This window comes from Stegodyphus dumicola, chromosome 2 (genome assembly GCF_044657685.1).
Source record: "Stegodyphus dumicola isolate Sdum_Otavi_A_Nest chromosome 2, ASM4465768v1".
NCBI lineage: Eukaryota > Metazoa > Arthropoda > Arachnida > Araneae > Eresidae > Stegodyphus > Stegodyphus dumicola.
Window position 1 is genome coordinate 31,440,727 of NC_140769.1, and position 12,567 is coordinate 31,453,293.

The 12,567-nt window shown below is 33.3% G+C and overlaps 1 protein-coding gene across 2 annotated transcripts in view; it reads right to left on the reverse strand.

The window, feature by feature from the left end:
* Positions 1-8,082: 8,082 nt before the first annotated feature.
* The window catches only part of LOC118190529 (uncharacterized), a 110,993-nt gene continuing 106,508 nt past the window's right edge, over positions 8,083-12,567 (reverse strand). For both annotated transcript variants that reach the window (XM_035361253.2, XM_035361254.2), the window contains exon 14: positions 8,083-8,402. In XM_035361253.2, coding sequence (XP_035217144.2) covers positions 8,334-8,402 — 69 coding nt within the window. In that variant the 3' untranslated portion in view covers positions 8,083-8,333. The remainder of the gene's footprint in view (positions 8,403-12,567) is intronic.

Here is a 12,567-nt window from a genome sequence, read left to right on the forward strand (position 1 = left end):
TCCTTACCATGATAAAGAATAAAAATACAAAATATACGACAACAAATATTTCTATACTGAACAATAAAACTGCAGAACAAGTGACTACCTCAAAAACCCAACTTTCAAAAATTCCAAAACATCGGTAGTCAAAAATTTAGATATACAATATCTGTCGAAAATGGTAGGACACTTCAGTTTCTAAAAATAATGCCAAAAATTTTAAATGTATAAAACTGAAAAGCGTTTTATTTAAAAGTATGCATCTGGTTGTAACGAAAGTTTTCCGGCAGAAAAAGTTCTTAATAAAGTTGGAAAATAAAAACATAAATGCAGAACCTTTAGTGCGGCTAGTAATCACCAGCCAAATCGATGATTTTCTGCCAATGTTGGTAGTTTTTCAAAGCCTTTGGTCCAGAAACTTGGTGTCCGTCAGTCCAAAAACAGATCAATCGGTCGTCATGTGCAGAATGGAAAATAGCACCAGCAAGATGTAACTGCAGGTGTCAAAAAAGATAGAAGTCCGAAGGAGCGACGTCGAGACTATATGGTGGATGTGGCAAAAGATTCCATTCGAGTCCGCACAGAGTCCAGTTGGTGAATGCAGACGCATGTGGTCTTGCATTATTTTAGCGGAACATTACCTTTTTGCGCTGGAACTCAGTTCAACATTTTCCCTTGATAGCAGAGCCAACACGGACTAGCATCTTGCTGCATACCTTACTGTAGAGGGTTTTACCTTTTCCAAGATACTCTTTGTGGATAATACCACGATAATCCTACCAGATACAAAGGATGATCTTTTTGTTAGTAAAATTGCGGTTTGCGACTCTGCCAACGCGCTCACCGGGCCCAAACAAATCTTCATTTTGGCATGTGTTGTTGAAGTAAATCCACTTTTCGTTAAAAGTGACAACCTGGTGCAGAATTTTCTGCTTGCGTGATATTCGAGCAGATTAGTGCAGGCCCGAACACGTCTGCCCTTATCTGCTTGAGTCAGCTCATGCGGTACCCAGCTGTTGAACTTGTACATCAAGTTTATGAGATGCATAGCGAAACTAATGGACATGGTACTCTCGAGTGGTTGTATACTGAACTTCTTGCACAAATTCTCGCAGACAGGCCTAATCAACTTCAATAGACAGAGAGCTCCGCTGCTTGAACGTCATCGTCCTTGTTTTTGAACTTCAAGAGTGTCATATGATAAAACATTAGTGCATAAAGCTATACACATGATTTGGTGACATTCTGTAACTGACATTTTGCAACAGAACTGGAAGTAAATGATGGTTCTAATCTGGCAGCGTGATAGTTCCTTTTCAGACACCTTGTATTTAATAATAGCGATACTTTTACAAATTTCACAACACAGTGTTCTTAAGCAAATCTCTTTATTTCAAATGCCAAAAATCATTTGACAAAATGTGATTAAACACGCCAACGCAAACTGTTTGTGCAAACAATTTTTGTAGTGGCGAGAAACTTTCGTTAAAACCCGATATTTATTTAGAACTCTTTTTATCCTAAATATTTTTTAAAATTTAAAATATAGAAGTTAGCTGTTAATTTTCAATTTCCAATAGCTTTAATATTGAATACTAAATACGTGTAACATTGTGCAGGGTGTTTCACCATGACTGTGCTACTGAATATCTGCGGAGCTAAATATCCGTAAATCGATGGCTGTTTAAGAAATGAACTAAATAAGGCTCCCGTGATACTTCTTTGTCGATATGAAGCAACTCCAATGATGGAACACAGCAATAACTTTTATTTAACACTAAAAAATGGCGACATTCAAACAAGAAGAGAAAACATATTCTAACATTTAAAAATAAATTACATTCTTCGTGCGAGAGTCGCACGTGGCACTCGAGTCTGGTTTCAAATATTGCAAATACCTTAATGTTCATCTATTTAAAATTATTTAAATTATAAGATTTTAATATTATTTAAAGCTGTTACAACCTCTCCCCCAACGAAGAGACTTTTGCCGAAGGGAAAAGTTCTGTAAAATTCGAAAGTTTATAAGCTCGGCTTGCTAAATTGCTTAAAGAGAAAAGATAACTGCTCTCATAAGTTTCCAAATTTTCAGGCCGAAAATTTTAAGTTTTAAACAAGTATTTTTACACCACATTTAAATAGGAAGAAAATGGACCAGTGTTCAAATTAGTCTTCTTTTTTTTTCTTGACGGCGCCTAGATCTCTTCCATGGTGGACCAGTTCCTCGGCTATAATTCACAGCAAAGCCTTTCCTCAGTTCATCTGTGCCTTTCAGATAATATTCATTTGTCATTTGCTTTCGACAATTGTTTTCTTCGTCTATTAGTAGCGGCTTTGATATTAAATCAAAAGCCGAAAGATGATGATAACGCTGCATTGCAAAATGATTCTCAATATTAATTTCTTTATCGTTTTTTAAATTTTCGTGAACATCTTCCTCTTTTAATTCTGGTGATTTAACTTCTTCTTCAAATACATCTCTGGATGCTTTATTTTCTTCCTTCATCGGTTCCAAGATCTGCTCTTCAGCTATTTTTCTTTTCCTTTGAGCTCTAGTAGAAATGGCATTAAAATAGTATCACTAAGTTTACGTTCAAGTGATAAACTAATAAAATAAGGCAGTTCAGTGTTAACAGGAAGTAATAACCTGATATCACTAATATTACGTTCAGTGATGAACTAATAAAATAAGGCAATTCAATATCAACAGGAAGTAATAACCTGGTATCACTAATATTATGTTCAGTGATGAACTAATAAAATAAGGCAATTCAATATCAACAGGAAGTTATAATCTGGTATCGCTAATATTGCGTTCAGTGATGAACTAATAACATAAAGCAATTCAAAATTAACAGGAAGTAATAATCTGGTATCACTAATATTGCGTTCAATGATGAACTAATAAAATAAAGCAATTCAATATTAACAGGAGGTAATAATCTGGTATCACTAATATTATGTTCAATGATGAACTAATAAAATAAAAATACGCACGATTATTCGATCTCGCCGGTGCCTCCAAAATAATTAAGACTGTGATACTTCTTTGTCGATATGAAGCAACTCCAATGATGGAACACAGCAATAACTTTTATTTAACACTCAAAAATGGCGACATACAAACAAGAAGAGAAAACATATTCTAACATTTAAAAATAAATTACATTCTTCGTGCGAGAGTCGCACGTGGCACTCGAGTCTGGTTTCAAATATTGCCATTCACAAATACCTTAATGTTCATCTATTTAAATTATTTAAACTATAAGATTTTAATATTATTTAAAGCTGTTACACTCCTTTAGATTATTACAATTTTGATCAACTGATATTTTTTAAGAAAATGAAGTTAAGTTTTTATAAACATAACATGTCAGAAATCTGACTACAATGAAAATTTTCTTAATAACTAAACTAGTTATATTCTTCTAGCCCTTAAAAAGTAGTCCACCTTCATAACTATGAAAACTACCCCAGATAACTACTACTCAGTATTTTTGGTGATCGTTTTACAATTTCTTCTAAAACTCAGCTACCGAATTAAAATTTAAATAATTTTTTAAAATGCGCCTAGGTCCCAAAAATTTACGGAAATATCGTATCACGTGCTTGAAACTTGCCATATTTGAATTTGGATATTAAGGGGCTCTGGGATATTCTCTACAGAAGAAATATACAAATTGACATCATTGGAATAATATACTTCATACTTACCTTCGTTTATAACGTAGGTAAACAATCTTTCGACCATTCGTTGTGATATCGCAGCATTTTTGGTGATCGTTTTACAATTTCTTCTAAAACTCAGCTACCGAATTAAAATTTAAATAATTTTTTAAAATGCGCCTAGGTCCCAAAAATTTACGGAAATATCGTATCACGTGCTTGAAACTTGCCATATTTGAATTTGGATATTAAGGGGCTCTGGGATATTCTCTACAGAAGAAATATACAAATTGACATCATTGGGATAATATACTTCATACTTACCTTCGTTTATAACGTAGGTAAACAATCTTTCGACCATTCGTTGTGATATCGCATTTTGGACAAAGAAAATGTCAACTTACTTTGACCAAAAATAGATCCTTATCATGCTACAAACACTTTCTTCCCCAGATTCCTTGCGCTTTACCCAATGATCAACATAACATGGCTCATGTTTTAAAGCCAATACAAGCTTTCCCAAAACGATGACATGATCAGTCTGTGAGATGTCAAAAGAGGCGCTCGCTTTAGCTTCCAGAAATGCCAGGAGCGCTGATTAGGTACATGTATTCTGATGCCCGCTAGTTTTTAAAAGATGATTCTATAATAATATTTTTTTTTAATACAGCGTGTTTCAAAAACAATATACGTATTTCGAATGCATATATTTATTAAACTGTATGACATACGGATATGAAACATATGTATGAACTCTCAAGTTTAGATTACAGATGTTCAATATGTTCTCCATCAGCGACACGAACAATATCACAGCAATACTTAAATTCCTCCCATACTAGGACAAGCATGTCCGTCGTCACTGATGGACAGTACGGATGTTATGACAGTCTTCACCTCTTCCAGGTTCTGTGGCAGTGGTGGTACATAAACGTTGTCTTTAATGAAACCCCACAGGAAGAAATCACAGGGTGTCAAAACACAAAAATGATTTCTTTTTCGGAGTAGCCATTTTAAACATGTGACGGCTACCACGCAAAACAGAAGACAACTGACATCTAGCGGCTATTAATATAAACTAGATTATGTATTCGTTTCGCCAATAGCAGAGCCGAGGCGCAGTGATCGATAGTTTGGACAAAATAACTCTTTGTAATACGTATATTCTTTTTTAAACATGGTGTATTTCAACTGAAACTCCAATATAAGCATTTTCTCTGTTATGAGCACAGACGTATACCACTCATATTTAAACGGATAGACAACTATAAGTTTGGAATACCCATTTATAGAAATAATGGAACTCAAGTAGTATACTTCACTATTTACGAGTTTTAGATTATGTTAATTTAATAAGGCAAAGCAACTCGAGAGCTATATGACTATGAGAGAGATGCCTTTATGGAGGACATTTTAAGGAAAACTGGTTTCATATCTACATTATACATCTGGAAAATCACGGAAACAAACCATGCAGTCGGTCCATTCCCCGGAATTCGAACTACCAGTGTTCAGAGACTTTACCGCTCGGAAGCTGGTTAGCCTGAATGTCATAGAATAGGGTTGGTTTCGAGAAGATCTTTAATAGGATAAGGAATGACTTTTCAGGTGAAATTTTTTGTGAGCAGATATGCATACAAATTTACGTTTCTCACATCTTTGCAAAGGTGCTAAGTGATCAAAATCGCCGAAGAGAGAAACGCTTAACTGATATATTACTAAATTCTTTTTAACCTTAATGCAATTCCTAAACAGGAACCAAGCTTACATGTATAACGGATTTAAGGGTTATTTATCGATGCAATTCTTTTAAAATAATCTGAGTATATGCTTTGTTTCAAACTTTTACTTGTATTTTAAAATTCTTCTTATCCAAAAAACTATTTTCGAAGTGGTGTTTGTACTTGAAAGATAATTTTTGCTTTATTTATTTCCTGAAAATACAATAACAAATATGTTTTACCTTTTTGTGCATATGATAGAAGAGTACACGTCCGTTCTATTTTTGTATTGGTTCTAACTTCCTTGAAAACCACGTTTACCAAAAAATGAATCTCTATGTATATTCCTTGCATTGTACAAAAATGACAGAATTTCGAGACACTAAATTTTGAATGCACGTAGTTCTCCATCCGAACATGTGCGCGCATCTGGAAGCCAAAATTTTGAATTTGTTTTTTAATTACTTCATATTTTGTGCAAATTTAATGAACTTTTGATTGAGAAAAACTCCGCGATTTTTGTCACTCTGCAAAACGTGAAATACTTATACTCAAAATCAGAACTCGGCGATGTGAAAGAAGTGGTTTGCCTTTCGGCAAAACGCAATGTATAAGTCTTTCAAATATAAATCAACGAACTCAGTGATTTAAAAGAAACATGTTACCACTGTTCGAAATAAAATATTTTTATCTTATACGTGGCAGAGTATGGTCGTTCAGTAAAGCGTAATAAGATAATGTTTAATTTTCATATCAAATTTATTCTGTTAGACATTAACAATCTAAGCAATTTAGAGCAATAAATGAAGAATCATTTCAATTATTACTAGTTACTAGCTAGATCTGTGAAATTACATCAGCTGGATTGATTAAAATCATTATATATTTATTTTTCCTAACTATATTAGGTGGCTGACCGCGAAAGCGGCTATTATTAATATAAAAGTGTATCCTTATATAACTATAGGTCATATTCAGTTATGCTAGAATAAAATGATTTATTTAAAAAATAAGTTCATATTTCTTTTAAAAAACTGAAAACATATTGATTCACTAGCAGTTAAAACACAGGATACTTAAAAAAGCAGAAGCCGATTTCACTCATATGAAAAACTTTTATTTCTCGCACCATAAAACCTGTCTTACATCATCTGACAATCAAATAATTAATATGTCGGTACTCTAGGTTTCGATATGGGAATCTGTCGTATATGGATAAACATTAGAGCTGCAGTGATTTTCAGGCCACATATCCTCTAGTTGCATAGTAATTATAGAATGCACTATTCGAATATTTACTCCCGAAACCAGGGCTTAATTTCTAAACTTAGAAGCGACAGAGCCCTAAGGAAGATAGTCAGGAAAGAGTACCAAAAATAAATATTAAAATAAGTAATTAAAATTTAATAAATTATTAAATAAATGATCAATAGTTTAATAAAATACCAGACCTCGTCTTATTTGGAGCTTCAACTGGAATTACAATTCCACTCAAAAACAAGAAATAGTAGTCTAGCCGGTCTCCATCTGAATTTAAGCCCTGACTACATAATATAATGTACTATTTTAATGGATGATATCAACATAGATCATTAATTTTCAGTGAAGAAATAAAAAAAAAATGGTTAAAGCTTCACTAACAAAAAATAAAGAAAACGCTAGAGGTAATATGAGAGTATGGGAGGAATTTTAACGAAGACGTAGAGGCATAAAAACAAAGTTCAGCAAGGCCCAACACTATCAGACCACGATCTTCCTTGATATTATTCTGTTAAGCAGAATATGAGAGGAGAAAAAAAAATGTCTCCCAAATCCAAAGGGGGTTAATTTGTAAGCAGAGAACAAATGTAAAGTTCTGCGCAAGTGACAGTTTTCGAGTCCTGTATTTGTTACATCGTTCTAAAAATGTCTCCAGGTATTCTTTCCCTTGAGAAGTCACTGGTACCTTGACCACAATGATCCCTCCTAGTATTTTCTAAGATGAAAATCTCATTAATTCATTCCACTTCCTGGAAAATAAGCTTTTGACATATAGATGGGAACGTTTTTCTCAACCTCCATCAAAGAGTTTGCTACCCAGGGAAAGACCGGCATTCCTCGATTACTTAGAATATTTTTCTAACGCGTAAAATAACATTTGCGGAAATATTGGCTTAGTTACATGAGAGAAGCGTTGAAGACCTTTTATTTAGGGATCCGATGCGCTTTGATTAAAATTACGATTCATCTCAAACATTGAGAAGTACCAGAGCCGGGAGATGACACAATTTAAGCTCTAGCAAAAACTCTGGTAATGTAGTAAAATCAGTTACTGGAAGGAAGATCTGGAGACTTGGAGGTCAAAAGCACAGCGCATATTGTTGTGCGCAAAGGGACAAATCTAGGGCGAGGTGCAGTTACGTTTCAGATAGCATATACGACCACCAATGTTAAAGCAATTTTATTATTTTGTTGAAAAAAAATTAACCTCTTATTTAGATCATGTAATGCTTAGAAATCATATAGATAGACCACATGAAGATTTTCGTTTAGATTCCGTATTATTACGAATCACATAGATTAACCACGTAAAGATAACAAAATTTTACACATATATCATCACCACATTCCAGTATTTCATTTTACTAATAATTTCGCATTCGTATTCTTTGTTTATAATCTCACAACATTTAAATCTATATCTATATCTATCTATCTATATATAATTCAGTCATTCTCTTCTTTAAAAGACTATTTTTATTTATAATTTTATTTATAATTACATAAATATATTTATGACAAATTCTCAGTACCATAAATACTAAAATACACTCAACAGTTAAAATATAGGTACATAAAACTCATATTTTTGTACAAACGATTAAATATTTCACTTTACAACAAATGTCCAGCCATATCTACATATTGAACTGTCTTGAGCATTAACTTGTATTGCAGTATCTTTTTGAAAGAACACGCATTCCTTCAGCTGTTGCTGCGTATTGAGGGGCGATGCGATTGATTAGCCATTCTAGAGATATATTCCAGCATAGCCTATATATATAAAAAGAAAAAGAGTTGCAGTACTTAGTAATGTTATAGAATTCGTAAAACCAGAAGGGATATGATTTTCAGCTTAAGTTAAGATTAAAAATGATCAAACTGTTAATTATTTCAAAAAGATTAAAAGTGGCTAGGAAATCTTTAACTAGGAAAAACCTTGTTATAGAAATTCGATTGGAGATATCAGAAAAAGGGACTTCAATTATAACAATACCAGTTTTTAATTAAATTTTACATTGGGAAAATGGCCTGAGTTGAAGGAGGTGGCATTTCATGTTGAATCAGTTCTATGTACCCTTGAAAAGCAAATGTATGAAAACCATTCGTTCATTCGTTCCTAGCAACAAACATTTCGTAAATATTTTTTTTTTTTTTTTTTGCCGAAACAGGAAACAAAAACTTTTGACACTTCAGTTTAATACGTATGACGTCATGCCTGTCAATTGTACTAACGTGAAGCAAAAATGTTGCCAATAGTAGCTATTTATTTAAAATGCTGACATTAACGAAACACTTTCGACAAACAGTGACGTTATGTGCATTTAAAATTTATTCAACGTGATTCGTATTTTCTTCAACATTCTTCAAGAACATACATTGGTATTTTCTTCAACGTAATAAGAGGATACTTACTGTAGATACTTCTAAATTGATAACACCATTTTCGAATTTTTTCATTTTTTGGGCAGTAATTATAAACTAAAAACGTCTTTAAAAACCTTACTTTTAAAATTACCTTCAGTCATTTTGTTAGAAATTTTCTATTTTGATTCCTTTTTTTTCAGGAACTTTTTTAAATATCCTTCGTGCTGTTTATTATGTTTTGTAAAGCCGATATAAATTCGAGATTAAGTATATTTTGGAGACGGTTCGGGATCCAAGCAGTTGCTTAACACCAACACCTACCTCGCTACACCTATAGCTGCTAAGTTGCAGCTTTTGCAGCATGATTCAGAAAGGGAAGAAATCCCCCCTCTTTGTTCTGATGTAGTTGATCTTTGCTCAAAGTTATTCTTTCTCCATTCTGAATTTTTATTATTTGAGATTTTGTTAAAACTATATCAAAATTAGGTGCCTCGTCATTTGCCATTTTTAAATAAATACTAAAAAAAAAAAAAAAAAAAAAAAAAAAAAATGCATATTATCTCTTTGACGATCAGACAGATATACGCTCGCTGTAAAATAATGCCTTATTGATATGGAAATAAATTTGTTATCATAGTCTACCATAAAATACTTATCTACTTTCCCATTTCTTGGCACAAGCAAAATCATTATACGATCTTTTTTGCATTCAAAACCATTGCATACTTTTTGAGTTAGCTTCTTTTAAAGATCTAATTTATTTTCTGAGTCGTTACCGGTCAATAATTTTGAAGAACCTCTTATTTTATATAATATTTCCAAATACATATCTAACATTTTTCTTTCTTATCATTATTCTCTACAGCCGATCTCTTTTTTTCTTTTTAATTTCTACTGCAGTCAGATTTTTAGCCCGAGAAACCTGGCTTTTCAGTTGGCCTCTTCCTTTATCTAATCTTGTTTTTAAATAAATGACTTTTCAATTAATTTGAGCAACTTTTTTTCCCTTAAGAGCCGTAAGTAGTTCTGAAGGTATATATAAATCATTTTCTTCCAAAAAACTAATATCTAAGTTTTTGTTCAAACCTCTGTCCTTTGAATTGTCTTTGAAACTTTTAGTTTCCTAATTTTGAAATTTGAGCCTATAAGTAAAAGGAGTCTTGAAAAAATATTAAAATTATTAATTTATATATTTGTTTTATATGCTTTCATGTTAGAAAAATGGCATTTCTTTTTTACCGTAACGATGTCCTCGCGCGACCTTTTATTAACTACTGGTGTTGTCACTGCTATGAAGAGGTCTTCCTTATTTTACGACAATCCAAAAGTTCTACAGAGCCCTCACCGCAGAACTTCCGTATACTTAACTTAAATTGACTAATCCTAATAATCTTGTTACCACCGAAAGGCGTTAAGATAGTGACACTGATAAATACTGTTATAATTTACTTGAAGCAAGATAAAAAAATCTTATATCATACATTTCTGAATAATTTTCAGTTGTTAAAGTGAACACTGTCATCAACCCAGGATTCTAATACCAAGTTTCAAAATTACTTTGCTTAATGCTTTGTTTCAACAGGTGGCATAATTGAAAAGGATACTTGGGTAAACATTTAAACTAAAAAAGATTAAACTCTTTATTTATCTGGCATTACATATTATCTTCTGAAACTTATTTTTCATTTCTAGTCGCCACTTGTGCATAAAGACCTTGTTAAAAAATCAGCAGTGAATTATTCTTGAACAATCATCTCCAGCTGTTAGAAGATGACAGATAATTGTTGCATGTCTTCAGGTAATCATCTGAATTTAAACGTCAAAGCAGAGATTAGTTTACATTTTATACATCTTAATTCGCTAAAATATATCCAAGATTTAAAATTATCATTCATTTTTTAAAATTATAGTGTGTATTCCTTCAAAGACCCTGTTTGAAATGATTGTAACGTTAATGTGTCCTGGTTGATTACAAAGAACATCTTGTCTACAGATACGGCAATTCTTTATTTCGCATACATATGCTTAAATATCTGGCCAAGCCGTTGTATAGAAAATCTTATATAATCCTTTTCCACATGTAAATATAAGCCTAATAGAATCGAAAATTTCGCGTTAGAAAATCCGCTGATCTATTTGAACTGGGGAAAAAAAAGGGGGTGAAATTTTGGCGAAATGACGACAGTCTAGAAACATTCCAGAATTCAACATGGAGTACCCGTCAATTTTAAATTGAGATCTCTAAATTTTTGATTAACTGATTACTAGTACACATGGTGAATATTCATATTGCTGCACCAAGAAAGAAGGCAAAAGTTTAGTTCACAAATGCATGGTAAAGGAACGATGAAATAACACAGTTTTGAATTACAGAACATGCAGAAATAAAGACGCTGAGCAACCGCCTCTGGTTACTGCAGCAGCTATTAAATGGCTGGGCATAAAGTTGAGGAGATTTTGGATGGTATTTTGGATTCTGAAGTTCACATGCCTTCAATTCTATGCCAAAGTTCTTCTATTTTCCTGGCTCGCGAATGTTCTCTCTTAGTTTGAGATTTAGAGTTTTCTTTTGGTGAGAGATTTGGAGAACACGGCGGCTAAGACGAACACCCTCCATGTCGAGGAACCCTAGAATAGGTGGTTAACATGAGGTTCTGCATAGTTCTTAAAGGTGAGCAATGGAGGCCATGGAGATTGACAAATGCCACTGGAATTGTAATATTGGTAAAGTAATGGTGGCTGGTCAGAGTATCATTTATACAACTAGAGGTGAATGAGCTGTATACTCAGAGGTATTGCAAACCACCAGTTCAGGTGATGGAATGGTATGGTGATAGAAAATGCGCGTTTCCAAAATTCTGTGAATTCAGTGCCTCCATATGCGGGATACGACCATCTTTGTGCTGTAAGTAAAAGAGAGTTCTAAAATAATGCCACGTAATCGATGCATCTATATGCGTCGTAAACTTTGATTTTTGTGCTGTAGCTCTAAGAGAAGTCAAAGCGATGGTCGCTTTGCTGACACTTCGTGACATTACAAACGCTGTCGCATCGTACTTGCGGATACTTGATCCTGGGGAATACCATTATTTTCTGACTTACGGTGATATGGCTGTACGATGCCCAACAGAGATGAGGACCGAATTTCTGTTACGCCGAGCATTTTTGAGTGAAGACCTTTTGCAAAATGTGGACCTCCTGGATCCGTTGATTAAACATTCTGATAAAGATGACTGGATCTCGATCCATGTGAGCAGAAATTAGATGGAACGATAATCCCCAGTCCTTGTAGACTACCTCCTTTCTGCAATCGATAGATGACTCTCGAATCTGACAGTTCTCCATCAAATCTGGGACGTTGCTAAACAAGAGCAGAGGTTAATAATTGACATATTGAAACCCAATGCAATATATTTCCATCTTTCATTTTATTAAAATTTATGGGTTTATGAACATGAGGTAGTTTCTTGACCTGAAAATGTTATCGTCTCTTCCACTAATTAAAAATTAAGAGAATTCAAGATATTCCAGCTCAAGTTCATTCTTCAGATTCATATAAATATTTTAGTTA